Source organism: Diabrotica undecimpunctata, chromosome 3, assembly GCF_040954645.1.
Source record: "Diabrotica undecimpunctata isolate CICGRU chromosome 3, icDiaUnde3, whole genome shotgun sequence".
NCBI lineage: Eukaryota > Metazoa > Arthropoda > Insecta > Coleoptera > Chrysomelidae > Diabrotica > Diabrotica undecimpunctata.
The window spans coordinates 106,078,310-106,096,365 of NC_092805.1; the positions used below are offsets into that span (position 1 = coordinate 106,078,310).

Genomic DNA, 18,056 nt, shown 5'->3' on the forward strand with positions numbered 1-18,056 from the left:
TCCATAACTGAGCACACATTGATCAAAGTTTTTCTTTTGAGGCATATGGGTAGGTTCGATTTAAATATATAGTTTAATTTACCAAACGTTACCCAGGCTGAGCCTATGCGACGTGGGAACTCACATGTCTGGTTATCTCTGCCCAACCGAATTTCATATCCTAAGTACTTATATGATGCAGTATGCACAGATTAGTAATTATTTGCGTCTTGTTCATATTTATCTTTAGTCCGACATCCAAGAAAGCGTGATATAATTGTTCAATCATTATTATTGCATCATCCATACGATCGGCTATAAGGACGATGTTATCGGCAAATCTCAACTGACTGAGCTTCTCTCCATTTATGTTGATACCATGCTCGTTTAGAATCGTCATAATGATTTACAACCTCCGATAAAAGGAACTTCAACAAGAAGAAGATCGGATCGAAGTTCGGACAAGCTTCATTTCATGGCTTTAGGTTCTACAGGTTTAAAAGAGACGTGATATCAAAAGCAATATTCGTGAATAATATCATACATGTGCAAATAATTAGTGGATTAATGTTATAAATTATATTTCAAAGATGATTTTAAAATATTTCGATATTTTAACAATATTTGTATTATTAACATTAACATCAATACTGTATATTGCTCTAGATATTCATGAACATTGTGCATACTTGTGTTTATATAAATTCTGTTTTAGAATGACGCCAATTCTAGAAAAGAAACTGTAAGCAAATCTAGAAACAGTGAACCTCATGAGAATAACAAATCCAATGAATCAAAGAGTAACATACACCAAATGCCTCCAAAACCTACCAATCATCAAGAAAAATCCATAGTGGATCCGAAGAAAAAACCCAAGTTAAAGAAAGTTGAAATTGGTGGATTAGTAGTAAAGTTATTGACGCCAGCATATGCCGAAAGGAGGTTTGAATCTAGGGATATTTTCAAGACCTTGGCTAGGAGTATATCACATGCATTAGCAGATAAAGGTAAGTTTTTTTATTTGCCTTTTAGTACTAAAAGTATTTGAACGAAAAAGTAAACTTTTTTATCGGAATTTCAATTATTTTATGACCTAGTTATTTGGTTGTCTAAGTTTCGTTTCCATTTCCATGTAACGCACATAATTTCTAATGTCGAGTCAGGATGAATTATCGCGTACGAAATTCGGATGGAAAATTCACGAAAATTACAACGCACCAATTACCTAAAAGCAATCTCACTTCTTTGGAAAAGAGGGCAATTGAAGACCTAAATGTTGACAAAAATATTTTAATATTACATAGATACTGATCAGGCGAATCGTACTAAAAACTGAGGATTTCCACAATAAAATGAAAGAACTACTGGACACTTACAAAAAGTAAAACACGACCCCCCTGGAACCGTTCTGAAAAAAAAAAACTAAACATTTCCAGGCTAGTCCTATCAAATAACAAAGTAAGAAAAATGTTCGAAAGACAAAGCACTATCACCGCCACTGTACGGCCTTCACAAAGAAAATGGTTCTTAAATACCGATTATCAGCGCAATTGCCTTGCCTATATACGATGTCAGAAAATATCTAACATCGTTAAAACTATCCATTTGCTAGTCTGAAAATTGTGTCAGGTTTTCTACACAATTTATTTAGAAAATAAATGATATCACTCTAAGAGAAGATGATATATTACTGTATTTCGACGTAGTTTCGCTGTTTACCATTATGAGGGAGAATCATAAGAAACCAATGGAAAGAAATGGCAGAATTGAAGGAATACAATAATATACCAGCAAACGAATGGGAAATATACCTGACGGAACTGTTTAAAGGAAAGGAAAATAATAATCAACATGATAACGTATCTGAATTAAGACACGAAATAGAAATCAGTTTTCAGGAAGTAGAGATAGCCATAAATTCACTCAAAAATAGAAAGTCACCAGGACCAGACGGAATAACCAACGAGCTTCTAAAACACGGAGGAGAAAGTATAACCATAGAGATGACAAAAACTAATGTTGCACTGCAAGATACCAGACGCATGGAGAAACAGCATAATGATACCAATGTTCAAGAAAGGAGATAAAGAAGACCCCAACAATTATTATACATCTACTGAACACCGCACTTAAGCTTACCACAAAAGTCCTAACCAACAAAATCAATAAACTAACAACTTTATCAGATGAACAACAAGGATTCAGATCCGGAAGATCCTGCGTAGACGCCGTATTTGTACTAAGACAAATCACAGAAAAGGCCAGCGAGTACAATAAACCAGCATATCTATGTTTTATAGACCTGGCAAAGGCTTAACCGAGTCCATAATACCAGTATATAGGAAATGAGTCAAAATACTCACAATCTCAAGTAGTTTTTATTATTTAATGATGGTGAATTTTGGGCTACCGGTTTCAAGGCTTACAATATAGGCCCCACCCAGTAGGTTAGTCTTATTTATATTAAAAACTACAATATATCAGCTACAGGAAAGCTCTCTAAACTAAGGTAATTCTGAAAACCATCTTCTCCCTCAAGGAATCCATTCACTCAAACCCAGGAATGTATTTGTAACTTTTATATTCCATGTATATTATTATGCCAATATGTAGCGAGATTTTGTTCTATGTGTTCAATTGTATTTCAAATACAATTTAAACAGCCTTTTGTCCTAGATGTTATGTTGTCATTTTAGGGAGGTTATGTTCATAAACTCAAGATTTTTCAATTACTCAAATATATAAATACACTATTTTGTGTAAAATTGTCTGGGGAATCCAAATCTGTGTTCAGAATGGCATTTGAGTTGATAAAATAATGCAGACAACTGCCAAAAAAGACGTAAAATGTCAAAAAATTCGGAATTTGACCGTTATTGGGAATTTGCCCGCAAAAAGTGAGAATGTAATACAATTTCATCCTCTGATATAAGAGTTGTGCTTATTTTTCTTTAAAGTATATACTTTTGAACAACTTATCCTAAATGTTGAGAGAAAAAAAGAAATATGCTCTTGAGGTACGATTTTCTTTTTAGAAAAAGAGCATTTTCATATTTTTCGAATTTTTCTTGATAGTTAGGCTAATTTTAACACCATGATCGTGTTAAGAGGAAAACTTTACATCGAAAATGTGTTTTTGGATAATTTTTTGAATATAATCATATTAAGATACTCTTTTCTGTGTTCATCAATATTTCGCTAACAAGCCATACACTACAGATAACAAACAATACTCCATAATAGATGTGGACATTGTACCTATTGTTCACATATTTATTCAAATTCAAAAACTACTATTAGCCAGGTAGGCTGTTAAAACGAATTTTTAAATATTTTCAATGAATTATTTTTATTAGATATTATTTGATTTTTGTAAATATTTTTAGATGAAAATGAAATCAAGGAGTACGTGAGAAGCTTTCTTGAGAAAAACGAAGAAATCACTTCCAAAACTACCTTATAACGTCTATAATCCTTCAATACTTACACATAAGTAGTATGTACACGTTATTAACGACCATCAATGCCCTGTTTCAACCATTACCTTCTTTTTATAACCCTTTTAAGTAAATAAATTGTGCTATTAAGTTTATATTACTACATTTAAGCCAATATCATGTATTTTGATAGATGACAGATACACCAATGAAATGTAATAAGCATTGTTGTAATGGTTTTTATCATCTTTAATCTAGATATTTTCTACTAAATCTCTAGCAATATGATCTCTGGGTTAGGTAGTAAGCAGAAGTAACATACAACATTATTCGTAAGTTCCACTGACAATGAAGTATTTTTAAACAATAACATAAAAAAATTTTAATGCCCAAAGCTGAATCTTCCATCATTGATTAATCATTTCAGGGGCAACTTGATCATAACCTTCAACACAATAAGAGTAGGTATAGTTTAAATCGTGACTAGAGTCAAGACAGTTGTGACCAAGTGTTTAGACCTATTTAAAATTGACCTAATTGGACAGATAAACAATCATAACTGTCATTAGTGAGATGCATTTATTACATATTACTAGTAAATAAATGGAACGTTGTAAAATAAAGGTGAAAAATAATTGTCATGCCGTGTTTGGAAATATGGTGATTTTTGGAAAAATGTTTACATTGCCAAGATGTTTATATTACTTGTTAAATTTTACTTTTGTGGCATTGACGGGATCAGAAATAAAATTTTTAGCCTCTATATTTTTCTATATAGGCGCATGTCTGATTTGTTCGTTATTTTTCTTAAAATCACTTTTGCATGTGAATTACCGTGATTTTGTACAGAGATACATCAATAAACATTTTTATAAGAATATTGTGAAAAATATGTACATAGAATAAGTATGTACATACTCATATAAAGGGTTTTTTTTTTAGAGGTATAGAAATGTAAGTTGGTAACACTTTTTAGCTGTCGGCCATTTTGACAACTGTCAAGTGATCATCGAGTTAGAATCTATGGATAAGCTATGAGCATATTAACGTGTGTATTAAAAACGGCGTAGGTAGGCGTGGCTACCTGTGATAACAATATGGCGGTGGGATCATGGCCGGACTCAATAATATTAAAACTACTATAAAAATGTGACTAGTTATTCAGAAGATTTAATCATAATCTACAAAGTGCAATACATTTTTATTAAACTATGATTTATTTATCCCGCGGTGAACACTAAAAACACGATATATTATACATAAAGATAAATTAATACAGTCAAATACTATTAATTTATTCTCTGAAGTACGGGCCATTACTTTGTTTACATATTTGTATACTAACCTGTAGAACGTTATTCCTGAAGATTTTTTATTAACATTGCTCTGCAACTACGTTGAGAACAAGAAACCATTATTATGCACTATCACAATATATTATTACAGTTTCTATAAAAGTATTATAAAACTAAAAATATTCGAAAAATAACAAACGTAAATAAACATATACGATCTGTCAAAAGTGTCAAAACAATATGGCCGAAGTGAGGTCGTTTTTAGTCACGTGATGCCCTCTCCATAGATTCTAACTCGATGCAAGTGATTTATGTTAAGTTTGGTTTGGCATTTCAGCATGAATATATTTGACGCCTGAACAACGCTTCCAAATGGTACAAATTTATTTTGAAAATTGTGGTTCTGTTCGAAATGCGTATCGCGCACTACGTCCATTTTATGGTTAACATCATAGTCCATCAGAGCAAGTAATTCGATTAACCATGCAACGTTTTTAGAGCACGTTTACTCTAAATGATAATACGCATCCACAGACACGTCGTGCAGTGCGTACAGAAAACGTTGTTGCTGCTGTAGAGCGTAGCACACAGGAAGACCCGAATCAGTCTATCTGTCATCGTGTCCAGCAGTTGGATACGTGTCCATCCGGTTTATGGAAGATGTTGCGTAAAGATCTTGCATTACATGCTTACAAAATCCAACTCATGCAAGAATTTAAGGTACATCATCACCTAGCAAGGCGTAGATTTGGTGAGTGGGCCCAAAACGAGATTGCCGTCGATTCCGATTTTCATAAGCGAATTTTGTTTAGCGATGAAGCTCACTGTTGATTGAATGGCTACGTCAACAAACAAAACTGCCCTATTTGGAGTTAAGATAATCCTCAAATGTATGTTGAAAAACCATTACATCCAGTAAAACTGACTGTTTGGTGTGCTTTATGGTCTGGTGGAATCATTGGATTGTACTTCTTCAAAAACGATGCTGGCTAGAACGTTATAGTCAATGGTGACCACTGCCTGATGATGATGATTACTGCCTTTTTCATTCCATAATTGAACAACCATGACGTGCAGGAGTTGTTGTTTCAGTAAGACGGCGCAACATGTCACACAGCTCGTGTCACAATTGATTTATTGAACGAAACGTTTAGTAACCGCATAGTTTCACGTTTCGGGCCTTGAATTGGCCTCCAAGATCGTGCGATTTAACACTGTTAGATTATTTTATGTGGGGATGTGTGAAGGTGCTAGTCTACGCCGATAAGCATGAAACGATTGACCACTTGAAAGACAACATTCGCCGCGGTATTGCCGATATACGGCGGCAAATATTGGAAAAAATAATCGAAAATTGGACCTCTAGATTAGACGTCTGAGCCAGCAATGACAGTCATATACCAGAAATCATATTTAAATTAGAATGCCAAAAGATTATCTTACCAATAAGGTCAATTTCATGTCAATTTATAAAAATCATCTTTGTTTTATTCCATTTCAAAGTCCTATATCTCTAAAAAAAACACCTTTTACTGTTCTTGGGGCTGTTCTTTCCCCCGCAGATAGATAAAATAACTATTGGAAATTGTAACCTTTAATAAATGAAGAAAAACATTTAATACCATGGAATTGTTCTCTGTAAGCATCAGAAATATGAAATAACTTGATCAGTTCGATCAACATCAATAGAATGTGGGGTCACTGTACAATGCGTTCATATTTCTTATAACTTTTTACATAGGTCTATCTAGACCAAGAACTGAATGTTGACTACATTACCACTACTACGATGATATTGTTTTATCATAAACAATATTTTATTTCAATTTTTAGTACGACGCCATCTGGTGTATGTAACTCATATAATTTAATTCTATACTTGTGCTTCTTGCTTTATTTATACTTTCGAAACATTAAGGCTATGGCTCCACGAGCAACAGATTGTCGCTAGCAGTAACAGTAAAATTACGGCGACAGTAAAGCAGTAAAATCATGGCTCCACGAGCGACAGTTTACATCGCGCATATCGCCGCATTTTGATCTTGTAGTGGCTCCATGAGTGTTAATATGACTCAGCTACAATCAGTGGTATCTTGTCGGTTTATATAGTGTCCGTGTATATAGCAGATGAAATAAATAAATAAATAAATAAGTAAAATAAATTCAGACCGATAATACAATAATATAGTATGGATAATCTATCATTTCAACAAAAAGTTGCTTTAATATTGGCATTGCGCCGTCGACGTAGGGTTTAAAAACAACGGAAATGGTGGATTCACCCTGTTCTAGTGCCTAGACAGACAGAGGGAAAATTTGTTTTTTTACACAACAAATTAAAAGAATATCCTGACAAGTTTTTTAAATATTACAGGATGTCAGTGTCTTCTTTTAATTTTTTATTATGTTAAATAAAAGATGTCATACGAAAACAGGATACATCAATGCGTGATAGCCCAAGCCCAGAAGAAAAATTAGCAATTACCTTAAGGTAAGATTTCAAATTACATATTTTATAATCCTATACATGTATCTACCTAAAAATAAAAAAAAACAAAATATTTAACTATTTAACTTTCATTAGGATAAAAAGGGACCACCACCACTTCTTACTTCTACATATTCTGTAATTCGCTACTGAATTATCAAATAGATCGACGGCTACCATATGTCGATTATATTCATTTATCATATTAGGTTGATGTAATGAATCTTCCTTTTCCAATATCTAACTTGCTTTTTTATGTTAAAATACTTAATCTGCTTTGTTGCATTCCTTTATTTATGAATCACGCCAAGCTATCGAAAACGAAACATTAGTACTGAAGGCTAATAAAATTTTACTATAAACAGTTATTAAAATTTTATTTACATGATATGATTAGACAACCACTTATATAGAAATGAATCACCAGTTCGAAGAAGGAAATCCAAAAAATAGATTTTCGGGAAATCAATAAAAACTCTCTATTCAACTTTTTCTTGTTTAATAATGGCATCTATTATGAAGTACAGTTTGATAAGCTTAGTTGGGATTGAAAAAAAAAACATCCATTAATTTTCATTGTCTAGAATACCGATAAAGAAAATATTGGATTTATTTCTTTCTTAGAACTGATAATTTTTTGTTGTGAATTAATACACAAAATTGTATGAAAAAACTTTAAAGTAATCTATAAAAAATCATTTTGATAACTGCTTTTTTTTTAATTATTTTTTTTACCGAATTAAATATTAAGACTACACCCTAGAACTTATCTATTTTTACCCTCAAAACAAAAAATTTAACAATTATACAAAAATATCTATTAAAAAATCCTCTGATTTCTTCTTCCCTCTCTTCAATGGAGTTTGGCTACTATAATTTTAAACTCTTCTCTATCTTCAGCTGTTCTTATTAGCTGTTCAAAATTTAGCCCTGTCCATTGTCGGATGTTTCTGAGCCACGATAGTCTTTTCCTTCCTAGGCCTCTCTTTCCCTCGATTTTTCCTTTCACTATAAGTTGGGCATATTGGTACTTATTATTTCTCGGTATGTGGCCTAGGTATGATGTTTTTCTAACTTTTACTGTGTTAAAAAGTTCTCTTTCCTTGCCTATTCTATGCAGCACTTCTTCGTTTGAGGTATGCGATTTCCATGAAATTTTGAGTAATTTAAAATCATATAAACAGTCATTTCTTTGCACTTCTATTATTAATAGTTCACTATCAAACTCAAAAAATGTTTCCATTACGAATATTATAATGAAACTTAACAAACACAGAGAAATAAACAAACAAGAATAAAAATATCCGATTAAATGGCAATTACTGCTACAAGCGACAAATTACTGCTAGTGGAGCCACAAACGCGCTGCAAATTACTGCTAAAAAATAGGTCCGGACCTATTCGAACCCGACACGACCTTGACGACGCGTCTCGGTCTCGAAACGTAGCGACAATCTACAGCGCGTGGAGCCACTCAGTATCACTGCTGTTGTTTTCATTTATCACGCTACATTTTACTGCTACTGCTAGCGACAATCTGTCGCTCGTGGAGCCATAGGCTAATCTAGCTTTATATAACAACAAAGCATTTCAAAACCTGCTCGAATCGTCATTTATTCATTGTAGTATATGTGGGTGTTAGTAGTAGTGTAAGAAGCAGTTGGAATTGTTTTGAGTATTGTCCTATACCAATTCTCCTGTCGGGTCCACCTCTTATAAATTACACAAAACAGAAAGTTTGTTATATGACGTCATAAATTAATGTAAATATATTATATTTAAACGGCGCTAACAGTCTTGTTTCACTTGTCTTTGACTGTCAGGACCGACGTGTCCGTGAAAGAGTTAACTAATCAACCACGTATAGACCAGGGAACTAAGATTTTCCCATGACACTCGTTGGTACAGGTATCTAACGCCTTTTGATACATTTGGTGATAAAAATATGCAATATGAAAATCCTGATATTTTTGTTAATTTGTTGCTTACTTATTGCAAAAGAGTTTTTAAAAATTATTAATAACTTTTCCAAAAATGCACAACCTCAAAATGCAGTGAAACTGCTTCAAATTTGTATAGCTGAATATGTGTGATATTGTCTCTATTATCACGCGAAATAAAAAAATTTTGTGCATTTTTAGAAAAGTTATTAATAATTTTCAAAAGGTCGACTTTTGAAGCTATTTTTACAATAATTAACCCTTAGTTGCCGGATAATAAAAATAATACAAAATTTTTTAATTTTTTGATGAAATATGTTCAAAAATACATTCAAAAAGAAGTATAATTTTTTTCAAAATTTTTCAAAACCTTTTAGGCAAAAAAACAGATGCGGTACTTTAAAGTACCGTCAGGCTGTGTAGAGTAATTTAGTGTGGTAATAAGTTATTAGGCGACTAATGATAAATACGGAGATTTTTATCAATTTATTTGTAAAAAATACATCAATATTCAACATCGTGATATATATTGAAACAGTTCTTCTTCTCATTCGAACACAGATAAATTTTGCAGGTAGAACATGTTGAATGAGGTCGCGATTGTACACTTTGGCTGCTGCATACCTCACATCTACCTCTTTGGGCACCATATTTTACCCAGTGGGAGCCTCTATTTGAAAGGCGTACATCGGATGGGACTGAATAATATGTTCCTCTTCTTCTTCTTTCTGGGTACACATCAATATTCGGTCTTCGTCGTTTTGATGGAGTTTTCTGAAGTTTGTGAGCCATCAGGCCCATAGCAACTCCTCTTCGAAAATCTAAAAGGGATTGGTTTTTTCGTATGTCGCAGAATATTATATAAGCATTAACGAATGCTATATCTATTAATCCCCAAAATAGCCTATACCACCACTTCTTACTACGTCTGTCAAGTCCATAAGCAGTTCTCAAACGATCAGCATGGTCAACACCCCCCATGAATTTATTGTAATCTTTTACAATCATGGGAGCAACAATATCAGCCTTCGTACCATCTTTTTGGGTCCTTTGAACAGTTATTTCCTCACAACCGTGGTAATTACTAGCAAAGTAAACAATTTTATTGTCCTTCCATATTTACACTCCAATATCCATCGACGAAATCCTGTAATCAAAATCTCCGCGCTTCATGGATTTATCAGCTGTCAAGTTCTTAGGAAGAAACTTTTTATTTGGTCTAATTGTTCCACATGCTAAAGTTAGTTCACTTTTTAACTTCTCTAACAAGGGTATGGAGGTAAAATAGTTATCGAAATAAATCATTCTTTGCTTTCCCCATTCTTCTTCAGTAAGATGCAGAACTACACGGGCTCCTAGTCCAAAGTCCTTATACTTTTCTTCAACTATGCTGTGTTTTCCCTGGTAAATTTCAAATTTCATAATATATCCATATTGATCGGAAAGACACCATAATTTGTAGCCTCTCTTGATAGGTTTGAGAGGATTGTACTGCTTTAGAGAGCTCCGTCCTTTGAAAAGTATTATCGATTCGTCAACCGAAAGCTCACGAGTTCCTCTATAATTTCTTGAAAAATTTTCGTTCAGTTTGTCTATCATTGGCCTTATTTTGTATAGTTTATCTTGAGTTTGTGTGTTAATATTAGTATTGTCGTTTATATGAAGATTGCTCAATATAGCATCAAACCTGTCTCTGCTCATTGCAACAGGAACGATTGCAGTTTTTAGGTCTTCGCTGTTAGACCAATAATGCCTCCAATTTGGTAACTTGTGATACCCCATGAACATGTTTATTCCTAAAAATGTTATCAATTCATCTTTTTTTATATTCAGAACCTTATTCTTTTGGACAGCATATAAGTTGCTCTGATAAACTATATCATCAATTATGGAACCTAAAAGGCAAATAAAGATGTCAGTTCCAGTTTCGCAACCAGTAAAAATATCCTCTACTGTACGTGTTGGGTACATATATTCTGGAGATGCAGTAGTTACTTCTCTTTTACGCCACTTTCTATCTAAAATTGCCTCATTCTGCTGACTCAAGTCAATTTCATGCAATGAATTTACCTCGACATCTTCTGTTATATCATTTTCTATGGACTGAGTCACATCTACTTCTAATGTACTTGAAGGTTCTGGTACAGCATTGTTAGAATTAATTAATGACTCATCATCATTATCTGATTCTTCGTCAGTTTGGAAATTTAGGTCATCCGGTATATCCTCAAACAAGAAATTGTCAACAATATTTAATAATTCCGCATCACTTAGAGGTTTTTTGCTAGTCCAGTCTATTTTTTTTTCCATCTAAAAAAATGAAACGGGTTAGAATATAATAAGAAACGATAGTCGCGAAACAAATTTATGTCCAGTGATAAATTACTTCCACATGCCTGACGGTACTTTTAAGTCCGCACCGAAAAGTATCAGTTTTCTCAAACAACAGTAATTATTTATCAAAAGTAAATACTTACGTTTGCACTCAAATGTTTCGTCTACGATATTATAATCAGTTATACCGAAAAACATTGATAATTTTCAATTTATTGGCACATGTGTTACAGATGACAAATCACAACACAATAGTTAGGTTATGCACTAATATCGTTATTGTTTTAGAGCTAAAACAGTGTTGCCGGTTAATTGAAATTAACTTATATTATTCTCTATAAGGTACTTTAAAGTACCTATCGGAAAAAATCAAGGTAAATATAAAGATGTGTTTTAGACATATTTTTAAATAAGTGGTACTTTAAAGTACCGTCCGTCAACTAAGGGTTAAGCAACAAATTAACAAAAAAACTTTACAAAATCTTATTTTAAAGTCTATGCTTTTTCAGTAAAATTGTGTCACTAAAAGTAAAAAAGTGCCATGAAAAATTCTTTTTATTTGCCAATTTCTCTGGTCAAGTAAGTAATGTACGTTACTCATCATGAGTAATATCTTATATCGGCTGAAGCCGATATAAGGAAATTAAAAACTATTATTTGGTAAAATATTGAGAAAAATTAAGCTGGTCCCAAACGAGATTATCTCAGATTTCTTCCAGATCAATTTATTATCAGAACTCCAGATTAAAAATCTACAAATATTGTAGTAAATATTAGCAAAATATGGAATTCCACAAAATGTGTAATATATTGATATATTGGTAACAACATAATTTAACCAACACGTTATCAGTAAAAAAATTAATATTTAAGAAGGTGTACGTCAAGATAAATTGGTATATAAATTGACAGATTGAAATTTACATAAATGTGAAATGTGTAATGCAGTTAACAGTATAAATTGCCCACATGTGACAATAATCAAAGAAAAAACGCATTCATATAAACATAGAAGATAAAACTGATGTTACAAGAGGAAATGATGGACGGCAGACACAAATAGTGGATTGACAATTTGTTAAAATATACTAGGGAAGTTCTATGATGTGGTTCAACAATCTAATCTCCTCAATAGTCACTATGGCAATCCGCTGAATTCCAATTGCTTAATTAAAAACAAAATAATTACAACTTTATTATTACTTTAATTACTACTTTTAAATTTAACTAAGTTGTCTGCCCACAATAATAAAACTAACAATGGTACCTTAAAATGGAGATTTCAAGAGAGAGAAATGGATTTTAAAGAAGCAGCAAATAATAAAATGGGGGTGGATCTATAATATATTCGCAGCCCAGAAAAAAAGCGTGAAATGCATGAATACTGCGTGATCGTCTTTCCGACGGCACGTATTTACTGGATGAGGATCGCAAAATAGCGGTAGAGGGTAAGCGGCGAGTTTAAGGCCAGTGACGAAATTTGTAATTATGATCTGTTATAGAATATATTCAGTTAGTACTTTTGATACAATATATGATAATCTTAAATTCCAAAAGAAGTATATTTTGTCAAAATGAGATGACTAAGCATCTGACATTGGTTTAAATGATATTGATTTTAGTACTTTACTTTAATTCAAACTATAGGAGTTTGAGCAGCTCAAATATTTGGGATATTTGCACTCTGGGAGTGTATATTTTGGTAGTGAGTATGGTGAAGATATATTCTAAGTTATTGATTTTTGCTTATTTTATACATACAATATAGTTGTACGATATTTTAACAGCAGGAAATTTTTTTATTTGCTATTAGTATCATATCATTCTTATATTCATCATTATGGCGCTAATGCTTCCTATTAATTATTAAGAAATATTAAATTGTTCTCGGTTTCATAATGGCCACATGTTTACTTCCTTAGGTGTCGATAGTCTAAAATGTGTCCATATGTCTTTTGAAATTGAAGTTTATAAAAGTGTCAAAAAAGTACATCATTATACAGGGATTTAAATAGAATGACATACTCTGTCCCTCTAATCCAGAGGATACTAGATGGCGCCTGATACTTTTTATAAAATATTCACCGTCATGTATAAATAATTCGCAATTTTCTACTTTATATAAAGTACAAATTAATGTGTAAGAGCTGTATGTTTAAATTTAGTCACACAATCTAAAATATTGAGTGCATTGATAACAGTATACTTTTAATATTCGACACAAACGCCTTGCGCTACATTAATTAACGTGTGCACTGCTTTTAAGTTTAGACAACCACCATAACGGACTAAACGTTTAGGTTGCATACTTTCTTGAAAAATATATGGTATATAAAATTTGAAGTTATCTCCAAAACAATTTCCTCAAAGTTTTTTGTTTGTGACGTTTTCTGAGTTCCTACAATCAAATTAATTGCAATTTTTTTGCGAATATTCATTTTTACTCACTGGAATTTTTTTTACTACCATCCAATTTTGTCGTATGATACCTTCCGAGATATTCAGGATAGAAGGTTTAAAAATTGAGATCTGTAACGTCGATCTTTCGTTCTAAAATCTTTCCTGAATTATGTACAAATTTTTCAGCTGGAATATATTTAAATCCTAGTTACAAACAACCTTCCGGAGACATTTCTGTAAAAATCCAAGATATAACCAAAGTAGGCTATTTGTGTAAAGATCCCGACTAGACTAAAATGATTTAGCTGCGATTAGAAATTTAATTCTAATTAAGTCTACAAAATGTAAATAAGTGAAAGTTTTAATGCTATATAAATAATATAATCTAAAATTGATGTACTTTTTTGGGTCCCATTTGTTTTTGACGCTTTTAAAATCCTTATAAAAACTGAATGACACCATGATATATGTTATCGAATATAATTGAGCGCATATATATGTATCCATTTTACTGTAGCTGCTTATATGCAACAAATCATCCATCATATATAGATACAGTGTGTTAATTTTTCAATTAGGTATTCTCATTGCAATATATGTATCGAAGATGTATATATTGTGACATATTGGTATTGTGACATACTTTTATTTTATGAGGAATCTACCGTACTGGCAAACTCATTTATTTGTATTTATATTTGACTGGCTGAATGACAATTATTCAAGCCAAGAACAAAAAAAAAGTATTTACAATTAAGTGTTAAGTTCATGGTTAATTAAAAACTCGTCTTAGTACCTACAGGAAAACATTCCAGTTCTTACCTTAAATTCCTGTTATTACCTTAAAAACGTCTATAAGTTAAAATTATTATATTTAATACAGTATTCTCTAAAATTATCTTCATTACGAAAATTATTAATCGTAATATCCATAAAGAAAAATAAACTATTAAACATACTATTCATAACTAAATAAACAGTTAAAAAACTGCCCATTAGACGAAACCAATGAGCAAACGTTGCTGCCGTCAATACATTTTATCTTCATATTCGGGAGATGAAATAAAATATAAAAACTTTATTAACTGACAGATATTCTAATTATATGTGGTGGTTGGTGTAAAATGAGGCTGTATCTTTCCTAATCTGTAGATATCAGACAACATTTTCCACTGGTACCCTGGAAAACGAGATATAGCCAACATCAAAATAAGTATGGCGATGAAATAATTAACCGCACTGTTATTAACATTTACGTGGGCACAATACTACGGTTAAGAAACCTATGAACATTTTCTAGAAACATATGCAGTGCAGATGGATTAAGGATAGGTTTTGGGACAACTAAAATGATAATATTTATCAGCTCATCAATCATGTAAAAGTTAAATGTGAAAAATACATAGCGGAAAAGGAATAATTGGTACATTGAACAACATTATTCGAAATAGTAGTTTTAAATCTGGCAATATTTAAAATAGTTTTTTAGAAAAGTCAATGGGCCATGCCTAATCCTAAAATTAACACACTATATATATATATATATATATATATATATATATATATATATATATATATATATATATTTAAGCTATTTTCGGAATGTTTTGTATATTGTGATTGTATAATTTTAGTTATGGTTTTGTATTCACATTATAGTTTCTTTTTTAAGAAAAATTTAATTATAGCTGTATATAATTTATTATAATTTAGGCATTGTTGATCCAATATAAATATCTTGTTTTATAAAAGGTTGTTTTATTTTTCGTATATATTCACGGATATTATTATTTTTATATTTTTCTGGAATATCGGAAAATGGATATGGAATGTAGATATTCAACAACTAAAGTATATTTCACGAATTTGCGATTATTTTAAATTAGAGATGAAAACTTTGACTTAAACGGTCCGCTGTGTTAAGAAAGTTAATATCAAATTCTTCCAATATTTGCAGCACTGTCGAAGACAAGTAAAAATACCTTTTTAACTGATAATGTAGTTTACATTCATTTAGAGAAATATGCAATTATTAGTGCAAAAATTGAAGAAAATTATATATTCTATTGTTTATAAATTATACTACGTAAGTCATCATCACTCAATCTTCGCTTATCCACTGCTGGACATAGATCTCCCTCATAATTTTCCATCTATTTCGATCTTGTGCCTCTTGCATCCAATTCCTATGACAACGTTTTAGATCGTCAGTCCAACGTGTTGGTGGACGACCTCTACTTCGGTAGGCATCATCTCTTGGTCTCCATTCCAGTATCCGCTTTGTCCATCTATTGTCTGTCATTCGAGCCACGTGACCTGCCCAGTTCCATTTTAGTGTTGCTACTCTCTCTACTGCATCAGCCACTCCTGTTCTTTGTCGTAGCTGGCGATTTGGGATCTTGTCTCGTAGTGAAACGCCCAACATAGCACGCTCCATCGCCCTTTGACACACACGGATCTTTTGAACTGTTCTCCTTGTCATGGTCAACGTTTCGGCACCGTAAGTTAACACTGGCAAAACACACTGATTAAACGTTTTTCTTTTAAGGCATATTGGTATATCAGACGATTTGAAAATATGGTTCAGCTTGCCGAAGGCTGCCCAAGTCAGTCTTATACGACGGAGAAGCTCAACGGTTTGGTTATCTTTTCCTATGCGAATCTCATGACCTAGGTATTTATAGGCCATTACCTGGTCTATGGATCTTGTTCCTACGCATATATCTTCGCTGACTACAAGATTTGTCATCATCTGGGTTTTAGATATATTTATTTTCAATCCCCCTTCTAGTGAGGAAAGGTAGAGCTGATTTAAAAGTTCTTTGGCCTCATCTATCCTATCAGCTATTAGTACAATATCATCTGCAAACCTTAGATGGCTAAGCTTTTCTCCGTTTATGTTTATGCCCTTGTCGGTCAGTTTTGCCCTTTTACATATATATTCCAAAAGCGTAGTGAACAGTTTCGGCGATATGGTGTCCCCCTGGCGTACTCCACGTTGTATCGGGAATTTCTGGGTTTGACGATCACCGACTCTAACACTGGCTGTTGCGTTTTGGTATATATGTTTAATTATATTTATATACCGATAGTCAATTCGGCATTCTGTCAAGGCTTCCAACATTTTTTGTTGATTTACGGTGTCGAATGCCTTTTCATAGTCGACAAATATTAAAGCTAGTGGTTTATTATATTCAGTGCATTTTTCTATAAGATTTTTTATTACCAGTAGGTGATCGTTTGTTCCATAGCCTTTTCTAAAACCCGCCTGTTCTATGGGCTGATAAAATTCCAATTTATTTTCTAGTCGTTTCGTAATTATTTTTGTAAATAGTTTATAAATATGTGAAAGTAGACTTATGGGCCTGTAATTCCTGAGGTCGGTAGTATCCCCTTTTTTATGAAGTATGATAATTTCTGCGTTATACCACTGGGTTGGTGTTATTGCTTCCTGCAAACATCTAGTGAATAGTTTGGCAAGGACGTGCCATAATCTTTTTCCAGCCACCTTCAAGGCATCTGCCACTATTTCATCGCCTCCGGGGGACTTATTGTTTTTCATTTCTTGCACTGACCTTCGAACTTCATTGGGTGTTACGTCCGGTAAAATTTCAGATCCCTGATTGATTATCTTTGGTAATGATCCACTCCGGTTACATTGCTGTTCTTTGTATAGTTGTCTATAAAAACTCTCTATCGTATTCATAATTTGAATTCTATCCTCAATGATTTGCTCCTGTTCATTTCTTAATTTGTGGACGTTTTTTCTTCCAATGGACATGCTCTGTCTGAGTACTTTCAAGCTTTTGTTTTCTTCTATTACTCTAGTTATTTCCATCGTATTGTATCGTCTCAGATCTTTTCTAACTTCCTTTTTAATTTTCTTATTCAAAATTCTTAGTTCATTTTGGTTATGATCCTGATTTTCCCTAAGTTTTCTTCTTTCCTCTAGAAGATGTTTTGTGTTGTGTTTTGTGGCTTAATTTTTGTTATTATTTTCAGGACGAGGACAGTATTTCTTTTCAGCTTCTTTCAATATTTGGGTAATATTATTGTTCATTTCATTGATGCTGATATTCTCTAAGTCGTGTGTATCCAAACTAGTCTTAATATTTTCTTCGTAAAGTGTTATATCTTCTGGAAACAGCCACCTTCCACTTTTCTTTTTGAGGATCATTTTTGT

The 18,056-nt window shown here is 32.5% G+C and overlaps 1 protein-coding gene across 1 annotated transcript in view; it reads left to right on the forward strand.

The window, feature by feature from the left end:
* LOC140437155 (ATP-dependent DNA helicase Q5-like) overlaps positions 1-15,624 on the forward strand; it is a 56,585-nt gene extending 40,961 nt beyond the window's left edge. The window contains exons 13-14 of the mRNA XM_072526498.1: positions 695-986; positions 3,366-15,624. Of these exons, the coding sequence (XP_072382599.1) occupies positions 695-986; positions 3,366-3,442 (369 nt within the window). The 3' untranslated portion in view covers positions 3,443-15,624. The remainder of the gene's footprint in view (positions 1-694; positions 987-3,365) is intronic.
* Positions 15,625-18,056: the final 2,432 nt, after the last annotated feature.